Consider the following 19,113-nt stretch of genomic DNA (forward strand, 5'->3'; position numbering starts at 1 on the left):
GCTATAATATGTAGCAATGTGTAACTGAACCTCGCATACGAGTGATCTCCAGAGTAGCCTCTTGACTCTGAACTCTCTCAGGCATTGGTAACTTTTTTTTTTTTTTTTTTTTTTTTTTTTTTTTAAAGGAAAGACAGAGAGAAGGAAGGAAGGATAGAAGGAAGGAAGGAAGGAAGAAAGGGAAACATCTTTAAACATTTTCTTGTTTTATTGTATTTTGTTTTTCCGTTTTTTGTTACATGGGCTGGGGCCGGGAATCGAACCGAGGTCCTCCGGCATAGCAGGCAAGCACTTTGCCCGCTGAGCCACCGCGGCCCGCCCCTGGTAACTTTTTAATTACATTTCTTTTACCCTTTTTGGTCAGGATGGTTTTGTTGATCCCACAGTGCCAGGGCCAGGCTCATCTCTAGGAGCCATCTCCCACATCGAGCTGGGCCACACTTTAACCAAAATAACATCTTCAAAATGCCCTATTTAAAAAAAAGTATTTGCAAAATCCCCTAGGGGGAATGGTGAGAAAGGGGGAAAATTCAACCTCCCCAAGTTGAATTCTCGATATTCTCACAAGCAGTGGGGACAACCAAAGCAATAGGCTGAGCCCCCAGTCGTGGAGTTTGTTCATATGAAACTTAGCCCCACAAAAAATAGGTCAAGCCTACTTAAAATTAGGCCTAAGAGTCACCCCCAAGAAAACCTCTTTTGTTGCTCAGATGTGGCCTCTCTCTCCAGCCAACCCAACAAGCAAACTCACTGCCCTCCCCTGTCTATGTGGGACATGACTCCCAGGGGTGTGGACCTTCCTGGCAACGTGGGACAGAAATCCTAGAATGAGCTGAGGCTCAGCATCAGGGAATTGAGAAAAACTTCTCGACCAAAAGGGGGAAGAGTGAAGTGTGACAAAATAAAGTGTCAATGGCTGAGAGATTCCAAACAGAGTCGAGAGGTTATCCTGGAGGTTATTCTTAACGCATTAAGCAGATATCACCTTGTTAGTCAAGATGTAATGGAGGGGTTGGAGGGAACTGCCTGAAAATGTAGAGCTGTGTTCCAGTAGCCATGTTTCTTGAAGATGATTGAATAATGATATAGCTTTCACAATGTGACTGTGTGATTGTGAAAAGCTTGTGTCTGATGCTCCTTTTATCTACCTTATCAACAGACGAGTAAATCATGGAATAAAAATAATAGGGGGAACAAATGTTAAAATAAATTTAGATTGAAATGCTAGTGATCAGTGAAAGGGAGGGGTAAGGGGTATGGTATGTATGAACTTTTTCCTGTTTTTATTTCTTTTTCTGAATTGATGCAAATGTTCTAAGAAATGATCATGATGATGAATATGCAACTATGTGATGATATTGTGAATTACTGATTATATATGTAGAACTGAATGATCATAAGAATGTTTTTTGTTATATTTTTTAAAAAACAATTTAAAAATTAAAAAAAAAATGTCCTATTTACAATAGGTTTGTGTCTCAGAGGAATGGAATTAAGAGTAAGAACATGGGGCGGCGACGGAGGCGCAGTGGCAGAATTCTCACCTGCCATGCCAAAGACCCGGGTTTGATTCCTGGTGCCTGCCCATGCAAAAAAAAAAAAAAAAAAGATTAAGAACATGTTTCTTTCTGCAATACATAATTCAACCTACTATAAGGATAAATATCTTTGAATCAGGCATGTTGTCTGGAATGCCCCCATGTTCATTCATTCATTCATTGATTTTAACAACTATCTATTCAGTACATTTTAAAGTCCAGGCACTATTCTACCCACGAGAGAATACCCTGTTTTCGTGGAGCTTAGATTCTAGTAGGAGAAAAGAGACCAAAAATCATATCTATAAATACATATTTATGTAAACATTTACATATTTATATGTATATGTTTGTTCATGACTATACATATAAAACATGTCAGGTGGAAAGTGTATGGAAAAGAATCAAATAGGGCTAGAGGGAGTGCTTGGGCAAGGGGTTCTTTTAGTGGGTTAGTCAGGAAGATCTCTGATAAGGAACCAGACATCTGAGGAAAGTGAAGAATATCTGGGGAAAGTGAAGCTGTTGTGGGGCAGTTGAATATATAAATCTGAAGTTCAAAGGAGAAGCCCAAATTGAAAATATCAGTTTGAACACAATCTGCACAAAGATGTTACTTAAAGTGATGAGGCCAGATAGGACTACAAAGTGTAGGTAAAAAAAAAAAATGAAAAATGGGGGGCAGGATGAGGGTAAAAAAAACAAGATATCAGACGCTTAAAAAGTTCAAATGGAGAGGCTATCTAGGAGGCTACACTTATGCAAGCTTCAGCTAGATATTGCTAATTGTCATGGTTTGCCAACCCCCAACCAACATCATGCCTATTAACCCCAAAGAATACTTAGGGCTCTAACTGAGCTCATAAAGTTTAATGCACAAAGTTTACTTTCCTGAAACCCATTACCTCCAGAGGGTTCCTAGGCTAGATAAGCCCTGAAACCTAGAGGGACCAGCCCTTCCAAGAATATCAACTAATCCCACCCCCCATCCTATGTTATCAACGCACCTTTTTAAAATGAAAAAGTTAGAAAGGACATAGCCCAAAGATTCTTACAGAGTAGTAGAAGGATCCAAGGAAGGGGAGGAGTTATAACAGTGAATATGGGATTTAACAAATAAGTATGACTACTGAATCACTATATTGATATTTCTTTCAGTCTCCAGTGTTTTAGAGCAGCTAGAAGGAAAAACCTAAAACTGTGGAAGGGTAACCAATATCAAATTATGAAATCTATTCTGTAACTGTTTGGTGGAGTATAGTTGGAAAATTGCTTTTTTTTTGGTATATATATTTCACAATAAAACAAAAACATTTAAAAAAAGAAGAAAAGAAAAGGAATCTGAGGACTAAGCTCTAGAGAGCTCAAAAATTGAAGAGGTCAGTGGGATGAACAGGAATAAGCACATGAGACCAAAAAGGAAAGCTAGTGCGTTAAGAGGAAATTAGGAAGATCATGATGCCTGTAAGCCAAATAAAAGAGGAGAAAATGATCCAGCTGTGTGAATTATCCTGGGAGATAACATATGGATTGAGAACTGACCCATAATTAGGCAATGTAAAGGTCACTGGTGATGTTCGTTAACAAGAAGGGTTTCCCTGTTAGTAGAGATGGGAACTTTATTGGAATAGGTTTAAGAAAGAATAGAAGTAGACACTACTTTTGAGTAGTTTTGCAGTACACTGAACAGAGAAATAGGGTGATAGTTGGAAGATGTGGAGTCAAAGCTTATTTTTTTAAGATGGGATATTAATATAGCATATTTTAATTCTGATGGGAATTCTCCAGTAGAGAAAAAAAAGTAATGAGGTAGAAGAGGGAACAATATGCTTCAGTTGGATCCAGTACACAATGGCCTGTGTAAGAACAGAAATAGTTCATCCACAATAGTGAGAGGTAATAATGTATATGGGAACAGATGCAAGTAGACTGATAAAAGTGTTGGCAGAAATATGTGTAAGTTCTTTTCGATTACAATATAATTACCAAAAACTGAGAAGGTAGAAAGGGACAAGGAATTTGAGAATGTATGCAAGGGAATGATTATAATAATGGCTGATGGAAACTAAGCTGAATAAGGAGAAAAGTGAGGACGTGAAAAGACAGTAGCAGCTATAGATTGTTGGACCCTATGGGGTCAAAGAACTGAGGGACTTGGAGTTCTAGAACTGAGGTGGAAAGACAAGAAGTGGTGCTTGATTATAGTGATGTTTGAAAGTGAGATTGTGGAGAGAATGCAGTTATAGGTAAAAACAAGGTCTAGCAGACTACTGTGGGTGTGGAAGATTGAGACAGGAAAGAAACCACAGTCACTGGAGGAAATGAGAAACTCAAGGAAGTGAGTGGTCAATATAATGGAATTATCATATACATGGATAATGAAATCACTGAGAACTATGATGGGCCAAATAATAAAATTCTCAAGGAATGAGAGCGATTCAGAGGCGTACAAGAGGTCTTACCTTTGGTAGAGTTTAACGGCGCCGCATTTCAAAACTGGGGGTTTTCAGTGAGGAAATACTGGTTGTGGAATCAACCAGGAGGAAATGTCTCTCACCTTTAGGCCCAGCACTTGGGAGGGAATAGAAGAGAAAACAGATACCACTTGAAAGGGCTTCCAGGGCAGCAGTATTTTCCATGGAGAGACAGTTTCAATTAGAGCAAAGTGAAAGGAAGATTGACAGAGGAGGTGGAAGATTTAGGTGATTTGCTATATTGTTTGTATCCATGAGACTTCTGTCTTTTGAGTACTAAACAGCAAACTTATAAATGAACTTTGAATATAACTTTTTTAACACTAAAGACTTATTTTTCCTTTTCCTGTTGAAAATCATATTCTTATGACTGAAAGCAGTGGTTTAAAGACTTTTTGATGTCAGAAGCACTTCCTACTTAAAAACTCACTGAGGGCCCCAAAGAGCTTACATTAAAAATTTTTAGAAATATTTATTATTTTTAAATTACAATCAGTCCTTGGATATGCATGTAACATTTTAATGAAAAGCACCTATATTTTTCTAAATGAACAAAAATTAATGAAAGAGTGTTATTTTACATTTTTGCACATGTCCTTAATGCCTGGCTTAATAACAGACAACTAGAATCTCAGCTACTGCATTCAATCTGTTGTAATATATTGTTTTGGTTGAAAAATATGAAGAAAATCTGGTTTCATATATGATATGTAGTTGGAAAAGAAAGAACCTTGCAGACCTCCTGAAAAGGTCTCTGGAATCCTGAGGGAACACATTTTTTAAGCCCTTTTCTCTACACTTGGACTCATTACAAGTGTAACCATTCCCAAGTGTGTAGGTGTCCCTCTATAGTAATGTTTTAAAGAGAAAATGTAGCTGAAGATGACTAATAGAGTAATGTTTCCTTAATATCTGAAAAAACTAACAGAAAATGTGATCAAAGTGTAAAAAATCAAGAGCAAGGATAGGCTGAACACAGATTTATTCAACAACTTATACTTAGAACTAAGATACATAAGAACAACCTAAAAGAAGCATTAGGGAATGAACTGTAAAGTATTAAATTCTGCCATATGAGATACACTAAATAAAATAGTTTATTTTTAGAATTTGTTACCCTATAATGTAAAAAATAATAATAATGTATGGCTTATTGATGATTAAGAACACTTCATGAATGAAATAATACAATAACTGTTAAATATGATTTTTTGACATTATGGAGGACAAAAGTCCCCATCAGAAGCAGAAGGAAGCTCATCCTTATTTATCCTCCTCTTTCTCTTTCATTTTTACAGGTTTCTTCTAGCTTTGGTGTCACCATCAGAATCAGAACACCTTTACTCAACCTTCTAATCTTATTTTCATCCCACTGCCCGAAATTTTCATGGTGTTTCTGGCAGTAATCTTTCACTCTAGTTATGCTAATTGGATCCTTCCAAAAGAAAGCCTCCATTTCAGATAAACAAGTTGAAAACTCAATTATTCTATGAAATATTAAAACATTAATTTTTTTTAAAAGTCACATACTTTAGGCAAGTTTTCCTACTTCACACAATTATCAGAACAGCTGAAGTTCCACCTCTTGTTGCATCATTACTGGATACACAGCATCAGCTCCCAGGTTCTAGTAAAACTGAAAGTCTATCTTCTCCAAGCAATATTTTACCTATCTATGTAGGTCCTTTTCCTCTCTTTTAGCTATAAATCAAAAGAGTATCAGAAATATAGTTTTAGCCCATTATATTAGAATTCTCCAGAGAAATAGAACCAACGAGATGTATATGTAAGTATTAAGAAATTTATTATAGGAATTGGCTCACAACAGTAGGGATTGGCAAATCCGAATTCCACAGAACAGGCCACAAGATGGAAATTCTGATGAAAGTGACATTGAAATCCTCAGGAGAACCTGACCGGTGGAAGTAGAGACAGAAATTCTTCCTTCTGACTGATAAAATCCTCAGTTCTATATGGAATAAAAATAAATAACAGGGGGAACAAATGTTAAAATAAATTTAGTTTGAAATGCTAGTGATCAATGAAAGGGAGGGGTAAGGGGTATGGTATGTATGAATTTTTTTCTGTTTTCTTTTTATTTCTTTTTCTGAATAGATGCAAATGTTCCAAGAAATGATCATGATGATGAATATGCAACTATGTGATGATATTGTGAATTACTGATTATATATGTAGAATGGAATGATCAAAATAAGAATGTTTGGTGTTTTTTGGTATTTAAAAAAAATTTTTAAGTAAAAAAAAAAACTCCTCAGTTCTTGTTTTTAGTCTCCATCTGAGTGGATGAGGATAGTCCTCTCATTGCTGAAGGCAGGTCTTCTTTGTTGACTGGAGATGGAATCATTCATAGATATAATCAATGGACTAATGATTTAAATCCATCTATAAAATACCCTCAAGGTAACAACAAGCCAGTGCTTAACCAAACCACTCAACACCATAACCTAGCCAAGTTGACACATGAACTTAACCATTACACCCATTAAGAAACTAATATGTTTGACAAAATAAAGTTAGTTGTTTTTTTTTACCGTATGGGTTAATGTACTATACTGATCGGTTTACACCTGTTAGCTCATTTACCAAAAACCAGGTTATTCAGGTCATTAAAAAGGGTAAATAGGGCAGGCAATGGTGGTGCAGTGGCAGAGTTCTCGCCTGCCATGCTGGAGACCCGGGTTTGATTCCTGGTGCCTGCCCATGAAAAAAAAGGGTAAATAAAACATATTTAATTTTTATTAAATGACTAATAGAGTAATGTTTACTTAATATTTAAAAAAACTAACAGAAAATGTGATCAAAGTATAAAAAATCAAGAGCAAGGATAGGCTGAACACAGATTTATTCAACAACTTATACCTAGAACTAAGATACATAAGAACAACCTAAAAGAAGCATTAGGGAATGAACTATAAAGTATTACATTCTGCCATATGAGATACACTAAATAAAATAGTATATTTTTAGAATATACTAAAATATATTTTAGTATATATTTTATATATATATACTATATATTATTATTTATTATAAATATATATTATTTTATATATATATAGTTCCTGTCAAAATAGTTCCTTAAAGATAATACCTTTAGAAAGATGATCTGAAGGTCATTTCACATTTTTAAAAGGGTAAATACATTTCAAAGACTGGACAAGGCAAAGAGATGATGCTGGTAAGCTTGTTTCATTGTTAGAACATGATAGTTACTGGTATGCCTCGAGGCTTGAAACAAAGGGAATCATATAAGCATTATAGGAAAAAGGAAGCCTTTTGTATAGAATTGTATGCATGGTGCCATGAAACATACCATTCATCACACTAATTCTTTGCTCCTATTTCATGTTTGCCAAGCGACAATTTAATTTCCCATACTGATCTGCCTATAAGGAGAAAATGAGATGTCATATAACCTATAGTGGTAATGGTCATTCTCACTAAATTTCTGATTATGAATTAATAAATAGACATTCTGTTTTATTTAAACTCCTGAGCTTTTAATGTGTTTTTGATCCTCAGAGATGGGTCTGTTCTCATGTAGTGAAACATGGATAGTCACACAATCAGATTTCTATGCAGTAAGACTGAGTCAGATCAACTTAATAAGGAAATCAAAGACACTTCTGCTCTCAGGATTTTCGGGAAATCACCTACTAATCTTTTCTCCAAGCAATATGTAAAATTCTTTGCTCTTCTTGCCTACATGTGACCTGGAAAGTACTCCACTCGCTAGGGAACCAGCACAGGGTATATTAATATAAACATATGTCTTTACTTCCCACTGAACTATTGCACAATATTTATTTACTAGAATTATTACCTTTACCAAGGCCAGTAAAGAGCTAAAATGTGTAAAAGGAAAACTAATCAAACTTGGTATGGGACAGAACTTTTTTCTTGATGTAATTCACAGCTCTTTCTTGGAAGAAAGGAAGAAATGAATATTTCTGATAAAATGCTTATACATTTAAATGAGATAAAGGCTGGTTTGAGGAAGCTAGTTACACATCTACTCCAGCAACTCTCTTAAGTAACTGTCAGTCAAGAGGCTAGTGACCTACAAGGAAACGTTGCTTTTAATCTAATCCAACAATGATTATCTAATTCTTATTCCTATAAAGCATAAATTGCTAAAATTGGCTAGCTAGGGGCCTTTCCTTTGAATACAATATGGTGATTTAACTTTTTTTTCATAATTACATTTATCTGAAAAGTTTTCTTTAACAAATGTGCACATGGCATATCTATGTATGATAACCACAAAGTAATGGGAGAGTAAAGGTTCCTCCAGTTTACATTTCTATGACTGCTACATTTAATAGAAATTAAATTTCATTAAATAATTAAATTGGCATTATGGAAAAAAATCAAAAGGCTACCCAAATTTTTCTTATCTTTTATTCATAGGCTTTAAATGGCAATATTATTTGGGAAGCATGTTTTTATCAAAAAAGGAAATGGACATGTCTATATCACTATTTTAACTCTATCACCACTTCAACCCAAGACAAAAGCCCTTACAAACCATAGAATATTGCTCAAATCAAAAGAAATCAAGTACTTCTTGAATACAAATGAGTGTTTATTGTATTTATACAAAGATTTTATTTAGGGGATAGGGGCAAATATACTGACATATAATTACTTAAGACTTTCCTCGGACACAGCAGGCAAGCGTTCTTGCCTGTTGAGTCACTGTGGCCCGCCCAAGAGCAGCTTTTGAACACAGCTCTTTTGTTTATTGATTGGGATGGTAATCTGGAGAGCCTGAGGAAAGACCAGGTTGATTGACCTTATAAAGGAGTGGGGCTGCCAGCTCAAAAAAGTTAGACCAGAATAAGAATGATGCTTGAGTGGCTCCTGGAAATGTTTTTGTTTTTTTTTTAACATGGGCAGGCACCGGGAATCGAACCCAGCTCCTCTGGCATGGCAGGCAAGCATTCTTGCCTGCTGAGCCACCGTGGCCCACCCCTGGAAATGTTTTTGAGCAGCTGCTTGAAGATCCAAGAGAATTTCTTGTTAAACAGAATTCCCTTTTGCTTGCTTTTAAAGATCTAAGAGAATTTTCTTGTTAAACAGAATTCCCTTTTGATGTATGGGTCAAAGAATTTCAGAAATAATTAAATTTGCTTTCAAAGCCTTTTTGAATGTCAAACTGGTATTTTGCCACAGGGAAGCCCATCTTTATCTTAAGTACATTTTTTCTTTAATTTAAAAAATAAAACAGGGCTGAATAAAAGAAAATGCAATCTTGTCTCTGACAAAGTCTGACAACTGGGTTGAACTGCTAGAGAAGTTACAAAAAGTTGCTTTATAGAAGTAAAAGTTTCAAAATTGATGTACTGCCATCCTCTTACTCATTCAAAAAGGAATTGCAATGAAAACACTGAATGGGGCTGTTTTATGATCCATTTGAATGACAATATCAGATGATAAAACAATACTATAAAAACTTATCCCAATTTTATTTTACTAAAGATCTCTAAATATAATTAGTGAGTTGTGACAACTACTACATGAAAAAGAGAAGCTGTATTGTGCTTAATGCATGCTTGCATCATCACAAAGTGATTCAACCAAATGGTGGTGCAATTCAATGACCATAACATAATATCCTAAATTAGCATCTCACCCTTTGCAGTCTTTATTTTTTTCTAGTTTCTGTTTGAAGGTATTAGAAAATAATCTAACTAGAAAACTCATCTTCACCAGATAGTGCTGTTACTGGACAAAAGTCATGCATTCTTCTGCCCTACGCGCTCAATAACCAATGCCTGAGACACCGGGGTTTCAATGAGTTTGTTACTATGCACGTAGTAGGAGAGCAAATGGGCTTGGAAGCCCAAAATCTGTCTCCCCAAACTGCCGTAATTCAAGTAGTTTTATTAGAGAAAAGGTGAGCAGGGCTTAGGATAATGGGCACAGTGGCCCGAGATGATATAATTACAGGTGATCTAATTGTTGGAGCATGCTCAGATTGATTACATGCTTAGTCACTGAGGGTATGAAAGCAAATGGCAGAATAGGGTATAGATGACTTGTAGGTTAAAGTCTAAGCTACTGCGCAAGTCAGATGGGCCCACTTAGGTTAAATCTAGTCTCAAGATAATCAAGATAGTCATCAAGATAATTTGGGACTTGGGGTGGGTTAGTTCCTCAAAGACCCAAGACCCTTCATTAACTAACATTAGGAGCAATCTTTAGTGATTACAAGACTAAAGTTGAAAAACTGGATAATTAGGTATAGATGAAGGCTAGTCACAAGGTTTTTACAATCACAACTGAGAAGATAAGAGCTGTACAACCATTATCAGAGATCAAAACAGCTGGATTACAATTCAGAGACTTCAGGTATTTCCCTGTCCTACTCCATTATGTCAGAAAGCAAAAAGGATTATTTATGTAACGATTCAGCAATCAAAATCATCCCTTTAAATCCTGATTTTCTGGGTTAGTGTTATGAAATATGATCAATGTTTTTTGGGGAAATACTACCTTTAAGTAGAATAGAAAATAAGGTTTTATAAGCAGTTGTTCTGCTAGACTGGGCTGGTCAATAGATGGTAGAAAAAAAAATTTTTTTAAATAAGCTTTTGTGCAGTTCATAAAAAAGCAGAAACCTATCAGTATTGATTATACCAAGGCCAACTATTCAGACAAATACAAACTAAAATGTTTTATAAACATGATCTTTTATTTAAAAATTCTATTTTGTTAAAAATTAATCAGTAAGTTCTAGTACCCATTGTAAGAATTTGAGAGTTTTGCCGCGCAAAGGAGGACTCCAAGAGACGTTCTCTCACGCAACACGCAAGGGGTTTATTTACCACACATGCGTGGGGCTCACTGAACACGCAGGAACAGAGCCCCGAACCTGGGTTTTGGGAAGCCTTTTGAGGGCCAGGATAAGGGTGTGGGGTTTGAGGGTTGAACATTAGTTACAGGTTCTGCTTTATGCAGGAAGTAGATAACGAACATTTTGCAAGAAGCAGATAACAAACATTTTTCGCGCATGAGTCATGGGAGCTGCTTCTTGCAAGAAGCAGCTGTCTCGTGCAAAACTCCCTTACTCAACCTTCTCAGTTGCATTCTTAGATAAACTTTCTCCGGCAGTTACAACCTTGCATAACCAAGGCAGCAGAAAACCTTGCATAACAAAGGCAGCAGATAACCGCCCCTGGGAAGTCCCGGGTTGTTTTAGCCTGATGGGGCCCATAACTCTTTTCTTTATAAAATCCTTCTTTACATAAGAAAAGTTAGCTACTGTTAAGTTTTATAAAACCCTTCTTTACATTCCCCACTCCTTTTTGTACATATCTCTAATCTTAGAGATTTTCTGGGTTATTTAATACTGAGTACTGTTGTCTGATGAGCATTAATTTGACATTTCCAATCTGCCTTTGTAAAAACTGTATAATTCTATTTAGAATATATGGTCCTATAGTTATTATTAAAAGTAACACAATTAAAGGCCCAGCGAGAGCAGATAATAGCGTTGTCAACCAGGGGGACTTAGTAAACCAAGATTCAAACCACCCCTGTTGCGCCTCTCGTTCTTTTTGTCTTTCACGAAGGCGCTCTCTGAGTTTTGTCATGGACTCTTTAACAACACCCGAGTGATCCGCATAGAAACAGCACTGTTCTTTTAAAGCTGCACATAGTCCCCCCTCTTTAAGGAAAAGTAAGTCAAGTCCTCGCCTATTTTGCAGAACTACTTCTGAAAGGGAGGTTAGAGAGTTCTGAAGGGCTGAGACAGATCTTTCTATTTCATTTAAGTCTTGATCTATCGTGGCCTGTAATTGACTGGTTTGCTGATTGCTATGTACAATGGCAGCAGTCCCTGTGCCTATACTGGCAGCGGCAGTTACCCCCATAAGAACTGCCAGGGTTATTGAGATTGGTTCCCTTCTGTATCTGGTTTGGCTTAATAGTATAGTTTCTAATTCTGTCCCTGAATGATAGAGAATTCGGGGGTATATAGAAACCAACACACAATAGTTGACAGAGTTGTTAAAAACCTTTGTAGATACACAAGGGGTAATTCCAGTGTTACATGCCCACTTTAAACCTGGGGGAGGTTGAAGGAATTTATCATTATTTTGGGTTTGATTAATGGTGGCACATAAGATTTTAACGTGGGGAGGAGGGTTACCTATACAAGTTCCTTGTCCCGTAACTTCAGACAGGGTGAGTTTATGGTCGCTGTCCCAGTCGCAAGACGTGCCATTAGGGAGGATGGTATATGACTTATTTATAGCTATTCCTTCATAATAGGGTGGCGAAGCTGACAGGCAAAGCCAGCATGACTGGGTGAGATTAGCTCGGGAGTGATTGAGGGCAGAAAAGGCTCCTAGAATTAGGTTGTATAATCGGTCACCAGGAGTCTCTGGATTGTAGGGAGAAGTACTATTGGGAGTTGGAAGGGGGGAAGAAGTGGGAATTAGGGAGCTATTGCTAGGCCTTCCTGGGGGCGTAGGCTTCGCACGAGGCCCTGGGTTTTTCATAGTCAGAACAGGGTTGGGGCCTACCCTGATAGCTTTTTGGGGAATTTCTTCCTTTTTAATTAGTATTAGCCTCCCCCTGTCTGTGCCGGTTTCGTATAATCTGGCTCCCCAGGTTTTTCCAGTTATCCAACTATTATCTGAGGGGTTAGTGATATTAAGCCAAATTTTAGCACAAGGGTTTTGTGAGAAATCTGTTGTAGGCCTACCGCCGGTCATGAGTGTTCCATGGTGGGCCCCGGGCCATCCATCAGACCCACAGCTTCCAGGATTAGAACAGGTTTTCTGGTACCCTATTTTGAGGAAGGGGTCGCCTAAGGTTGTCCATGTTAAAGCTAAAGTCTCACAGCCCCAGTAGGCACAATAATAGTGTCCTGGGCTGTTACAGTAACTTTTTCCCTGATTGGATGCGGGACATAGGTAGATGGGGGTCAGGTCGCAGCAGGGCTCGTTTCCCAGAGTGGTAAGATTACAAGGGGTCACTAGAAAAGAAGGCTCCCCTGCTCCCTCCCAAGTTTTTATAGTCTTCCCATCATCCCATCTGGTTATTGTCCATTTCCAAGGCTTATGCGGGTTGGAATTGGATTCCCCTAGGGGAAGGAGGAGAAGGAGTAGTAACCCTACGAACCCGCAGCTTGAGAGGATTGTCAGTCCTTTCCAGTTTCCATTGGGACTCAGAGGGCGAAGGCGCAGGTTTGAGATGAGACGCATGGATCCAGGATGCGATGCCATCGACCTTGACTGTGGTGGGGGTGGTCAAGAGTACCTGATACGGTCCTTTCCAGCGAGGTTCAAGAGTCTGTACCTGGTGGCGGCGGACGTAGACGAAGTCTCCCACCTGATATTGATGCGGAGTTCTGTTATCTCCTGGCTGGTAGGAGGTGGAGAGCTGCCGCCACAGGAACCGCTGGGCTTTTTCCAAGGCTCGCAGCCTGTCAAGCAAGGGGGTATGGAGGGAACTATTAATCTCTAGAATGGAGGATATGTCTTTGACTGGAGGTGGCGCTCCATACAAGATTTCATAAGGGGTTAGATTACACATGAGAGCAGAGGGGGTATTCCGGGCCCTGAACAGGGCATAAGGCAGGAGCATGGTCCAATCCTTCAAGCCAGTCTCTATAGCTAATTTGGTTAGGGTCTCTTTAATTGTCCTGTTCATTCTTTCTACCTGCCCTGAACTTTGGGGTCTGTATGCGCAATGCAATTTCCAATCAATCCCCAATATCCTGGCCACACCCTGACTTACCTGGGCTACAAATGCGGGTCCGTTATCTGACCCTATTACCTTTGGTAGACCGAACCGGGGAAAAATTTCTTCCATAATCTTCTTGACTACGACCTGGGCCGTTTCTCTCTTAGTTGGGTAGGCTTCAACCCATCCTGAAAAGGTGTCTATAAAAACTAGTAAGTATTTAAGTCCATACTTTGCAGGTTTAATTTCAGTAAAGTCGACTTCCCAGAACTGCCCAGGTCGAGTTCCCCTTAGTCTTTTTCCGTTAGGAGCTTTGGTGGGGTAGGCGTTCACAATTTGACATGCCCGACATTCTCTGGCTACGCGATCTGCCAGTTCTTTCCTTTTTGAGGCTGCCAGAGGGTACAATTCCCTCTGGTCTTGAAGGAGCTGCTGTAGTTTCCCTGTCCCCAGGTGAGTGAGCTGGTGGACCTGCTGTATGTAAGCTAGGGCTTCCGATTCTCCTTGGGGTGTAACCTCAGATAGTGTTTCAGGGGGTTGCTGGTTTTCTTTGGTTATTAGGACCAAGTTTACAGGGTCCCTTAATGCTGCCGCTTTTGCTTCTTCATCTGCTCGCTTATTACCCATGGTTATTGGGTCTGAACCTCTTTGGTGGCTAGCACAGTGGACAATGGCTAGTTCTTTGGGAAACATGACTGCTGCCAGGAGTTTAAGAATTTCCTCCTTGTGTTTGATTTCTTTACCAGCTGAGGTTAATAGCCCTCTTTGTTGGTAAATTGCCCCATGTACGTGGGCAGTAGCAAAGGCATAACGGCTATCTGTATAGATAGTCGCTCGTTTTTCTTTTGCTAATTCTAGAGCTTTTGTGAGGGCAATTAGTTCAGCTTTTTGGGCAGATGTTCCCTCCGGGAGGCTAGAAGACCAAATAACTTTTGTCCCACTGACTACCGCCGCTCCCGCTCGCCTCTTACCGTGTTGGAGAAAGCTGCTTCCATCCGAAAACCAGGTTACCTCCGAGTTAGGTAATGGTTGGTCTTTTAAGTCTCTGCGGATTCCGGTCTCTTCAGCTAATATCTCTTGGCAAGTGTGCAGCACAGGTCCCGCGGTCTCGTCCGGGAGCAGGGTAGCCGGGTTTAAAGCTGATGGGGCCCCAAAAGTCACCCTGTCTTTGTCTAGGAGGATGCTCTGATAGTGGGTAATTCTGGCATTTGACATCCATCTATCTGGAGGCTGGCGGATTATGCTCTCCAGGGCATGAGGGGCTATTATGGTCAGCTTCTGTCCTAGAGTGAGTTTGTCTGCGTCTTTTGCCAGGAGGGCAGCTGCCGCGATGGCCTTGAGACAGCGTGGCCATCCGCTGGCAACTGAGTCTAATCGCTTGGACAGATAGGCCACCGGTCTCCTCCAGGGGCCTAAAGCCTGTGTTAGGACCCCTCTAGCCACGCCTCTCCTTTCTTCTATGTAGAGCGTGAAAGGTTTATTCACGTCTGGGAGGGTTAAAGCTGGAGCTGACAGGAGCGCTTTCTTAATGCTGTCGAAGGCTTCCTGCTGTTCTATTCCCCACTGGAAATCAGCGCTCCCTTTGAGCAAGGGGAATAATGGGGCAGCAAGGGCTGCAAACCCTGGGATCCACAACCGGCAGAATCCCGCTGTCCCTAAGAACTCTCGTAGCTGCTTTCGGGTCGTGGGCGGGGGTATCTGTGTTACAGTTTTCTTTCTAGCCTCAGTGAGCCATCGCTTTCCATTCTTAAGAGTATATCCCAGGAAGATTACTTCCCTTTTACAGATTTGGGCCTTTTTGGCCGAGGCTCGGTACCCCAGTGTGGCTAGCTCACTTAACAGTTTTCGGGTTCCATACTCACAGTCCTCCTTAGTGTCTGCTGCCAACAGTAAGTCGTCCACATATTGTAGCAAGGTGACTCTGGGATGCTGAATTCTGAAGGAGCTTAAGTCTTTATGAAGAGCTTCGTCAAAAATGGTGGGGGAGTTTTTGAACCCCTGGGGCAAGCGTGTCCAAGTCAGTTGGTTCGAGGATCCCGTCTCTGGATCGATCCACTCGAAAGCGAACAAGGGTTGACTGTCCTTATGCAAGGGCAGGCAGAAGAAAGTATCTTTTAGATCAAGCACAGTATACCAAGTCTTTTCAGGATGGAGAGTGCTGAGCAGGTTATAGGGATTTGGCACCGTAGGATGTATATCCTGCACTCTGCTATTTACTTCCCGTAAGTCTTGCACCGGTCTATAGTCTCTAGTCCCTGGCTTTTTGACCGGCAATAAGGGAGTGTTCCAGGCTGATTGACAGGGCTTAAGTACTCCCAAGCCAAGGAATTTCTCTATATGGGGCTTGATTCCTTCCCGGGCTTCCTTGCTTAAGTAGTATTGTTTTACCCGAATTGGAGAGGCGGTGGGCTTTAGGGTCACTACTACTGGGGGCTGATTGACTGCCAACCCTAACCCGGCAACTTCTGCCCAGGAATTAGGGAATTCTTCAAGCCAGGCCTGAGGAATTGAACTGTGGAGCTGTTCTGGTTTTATGTACAGCTGATATTCTTCTTCGACTGGCAAGGTGAGGGCAGTTATTACAGGTTGGCTTACTAGCGGGTTTAAAAATTCCACCTTTGGCCCCTTAGGATTGAAGGTGATTCTTGCCCTTAGTTTAGTTAACAAGTCTCTTCCCATAAGCGGGGCAGGGCACTCAGGGATAACTAGGAAGGAGTGTTGAACCTTCCCCTTCCCCAGGTCCATGGTTCTTTTGGTAGTCCAGGCGCGGTAGCGACTGCCATTTGCTCCCCGCACTAAGGACCTTTTTGTAGAGAGTGGCCCTATAGGTTCTTGGAGGGCCGACACTACTGCTCCTGTGTCGACTTCAAAATTAATTGGTACCCCCTCCACATTAAATTTTACCCTGAGCTCGGGGAGGGGTGCCGAGCCCTGACTCCCCTAGTCCTCACTTTCTAGAGCCAATGTGGCCGGTTGTTGCCAATTTGGGGGCCTAGTACCCCTCCGTTTTTTCGGACAGTTTTTGGCCCAGTGCCCAGTTTCTTTGCAGTAGGCGCACTGGTCTGGACTAAGAGGGGTACAATAACGCCGACCAGAGGGATTTTCTCCAGCTCGTCCTCTACCTTCAGTGTTTCTTTCAACTACTGTGGCCAGGATCTTTGTTAATTCTTTTGTTCTCCTTTTCTCTCTTACCAACTCTTTTTCCTCTCTCTCTCTCTCTCTCCTTTGTTCTTTTTCCTCCTCTGTTTCTCTCTTATAAAACACTTTTTCAGCTTCTTTGACTAAATCTCGCAAGGCTAGGTCCTGCAACCCCTCTAAGCGCTGCAGCTTGCGTCTAATATCTGGAGCTGATTGGCCGATAAAGGCCATGGCCACTGAGGCTCTTTGATCCTCCGATTGAGGATCAAAGGGAGTATACCTACGGTATGCTTCCATTAGTTTTTCTAAAAAGACTGAGGGCGATTCGTCCGCTCCCTGAATAACCTCTCTTACCTTGGCCAAATTGGTGGGCCGGCGTGCAGCTGCTCGGAGACCCGCTACTAGAGTCTGGCGATAGATGGACAGATGCTCCCTACCTTCAGAGGTGTTCGGGTCCCAATTAGGGCGGCGCAGCGGGAACCGATCGTCGATGACATGCTGGAGTTGGGTGGGTCTCCCGTCTTGTCCAGGAACTTGCTTCCTGGCTTCCAGTAGGATCCGATCTCGCTCCTCCGTGGTGAAGAGAGTCCCCAGGAGTTGTTGACAATCATCCCAAGTGGGCTGGTGAGAGAACATAAGGGACTCCACCAATCCAGTCAGCCTAGTGGGAGCCTCGGAAAAAGGAGGGTTATTATTTTTCCAATTATATAAGTCAGAGGAGGAAAAGGGCCAGTATTGTAGAGCGGGCATTTCTCCCCCGTGTCCGTCATCCACTGGAGGCCCATACGGTCTGAGGGGGAGAGTGACCGCCACATCAGATGGGCTTAGTGCTCGTCTGCTTCGTGTACTATGTGCCGGTCCTGGTTCATCTGGGATCGTCTGTTGGTGAACCTGCGGAGAGGGAATGGAAGAGGGCGGAGAGAGAGTACTAGAGGAGGGAGAAGGTGAGCTAAGAGAGGGGGGGTCCTGTACCGGAGCTGAAGGGTAGGGAGGAGGGGAAGAAGGACCTGCATCGAAGAGGATTAGATCCGATTGGGATTCCGGTAGGACTGCAGGAGACAAAGAAGGATAGAGTTTCGGAGCTTGAGAAGGACCCGGCACCTTGATTGGGAGTACAGAGGGAGAGTCATGTTGACCAAGAGGAGTAAGAAACGGCTTTACCCATGGAGGTGGGTTTTCACACAGGTCCTGCCAAACCATGATGTAGGGCTGCTGGTCCGGGTGGCCATACGGGTCAGGGCGGAAGATGACTGACTTGACGGCCCGAATCAAGGGTAGATGAAAAGTTCCTTCACGAGGCCATTCCACGTTAAAGGAGGGCCACTCGGCCGAGCAGAAGGTCTGCCATTTGCCTTTCTTTACAATAAGAGATAGATTCTGACCTCTTTCCCTGACCTCCGACCAGTGTCTTAAGGTCAGAGAAAGTGGAGTCGACATTCCCTGACCCATCTTTGGTAAAACAAAAACAATTCCTAACACACAAATACAGACAGACACACACAGAGCCGGCACACCACGTTTACACAGTTTCAGAGACACAGCTCAGACTGGCCCGATGACTGTGATCGAGTCTCCCCCCGTCAGAAGGGAAACAGAATCAGAGTCGGCCCTGTAGGAAGCCTCCAGGCGTCCCCGGAGGTCCCCCAATCCCGAGGCGTCCCTCGGGAGAGTGACCTGCAACCCCTGGACACGTCTGTCGGTTGCGGTCGGGGAGTGCTCACGCGACTCCCCGACAGTCACTGCCAGTCTGACAGACTAAGCGATCGCACCTCAGACAAAAAAGGCCTTACTTACCCCGAGAGAAAGAGCTGTTGGAGCCTTCCCCTACGAAGAGCCGATCTCGGTGGGGCCTCCAAATGTAAGAATTTGAGAGTTTTGCCGCGCAAAGGAGGACTCCAAGAGACGTTCTCTCATGCAACACGCAAGGGGTTTATTTACCACACATGCGTGGGGCTCACTGAACACGCAGGAACAGAGAGCCCCGAACCTGGGTTTTGGGAAGCCTTTTGAGGGCCAGGATAAGGGTGTGGGGTTTGAGGGTTGAACATTAGTTACAGGTTCTGCTTTATGCAGGAAGTAGATAACGAACATTTTGCAAGAAGCAGATAACAAACATTTTTCGCGCATGAGTCATGGGAGCTGCTTCTTGCAAGAAGCAGCTGTCTCGTGCAAAACTCCCTTACTCAACCTTCTCAGTTGCATTCTTAGATAAACTTTCTCCGGCAGTTACAACCTTGCATAACCAA

General features: G+C 41.5%; 2 protein-coding genes across 6 annotated transcripts in view; both read right to left on the reverse strand.

Moving 5' to 3' along the window:
• Positions 1-5,797: 5,797 nt before the first annotated feature.
• The window catches only part of DNAAF4 (dynein axonemal assembly factor 4), a 124,091-nt gene continuing 110,775 nt past the window's right edge, over positions 5,798-19,113 (reverse strand). For 2 of the 5 annotated variants that reach the window (XR_013162414.1, XR_013162411.1), the window contains exons 10-11: positions 6,692-6,727; positions 5,798-5,981 (exon numbers count right to left, since the gene is read on the reverse strand). The gene's annotated coding sequence lies outside the window, so the exon portion shown is untranslated. Of the gene's footprint in view, positions 5,982-6,691; positions 6,728-7,154; positions 7,262-7,346; positions 7,420-19,113 lie in introns of those variants that run through there. The other 3 variants (XR_013162412.1, XR_013162413.1, XM_077127982.1) reach the window with 3 other exon arrangements.
• LOC143656149 (uncharacterized) lies at positions 11,907-16,536 on the reverse strand. The gene is made up of 2 exons (XM_077127980.1): positions 14,701-16,536; positions 11,907-13,929 (listed from the first exon to the last, which is right to left on the reverse strand). The coding sequence occupies exons 1-2, from the start codon at positions 16,472-16,474 to the stop codon at positions 13,103-13,105; spliced, it is 2,601 nt and encodes an 866-aa protein (XP_076984095.1). The 5' UTR covers positions 16,475-16,536; the 3' UTR covers positions 11,907-13,102.

This window comes from Tamandua tetradactyla, chromosome 14 (assembly GCF_023851605.1).
Source record: "Tamandua tetradactyla isolate mTamTet1 chromosome 14, mTamTet1.pri, whole genome shotgun sequence".
NCBI classification, from domain to species: domain Eukaryota; kingdom Metazoa; phylum Chordata; class Mammalia; order Pilosa; family Myrmecophagidae; genus Tamandua; species Tamandua tetradactyla.

What these genes read in the sequence shown, in the direction of transcription:
- LOC143656149 (XM_077127980.1), bottom strand. Translation starts at nt 16,474, where the DNA reads ATGGACCTGGGGAAGGGGAAGGTTCAACACTCCTTCCTAGTTATCCCT. An exon ending in AAGCAGCTTTCTCCAACACG is followed by an intron (nt 13,930 to 14,700) that starts GTAAGAGGCGAG and finishes TAGTTTTTATAG; the next exon opens with ACACCTTTTCAGGATGGGTT.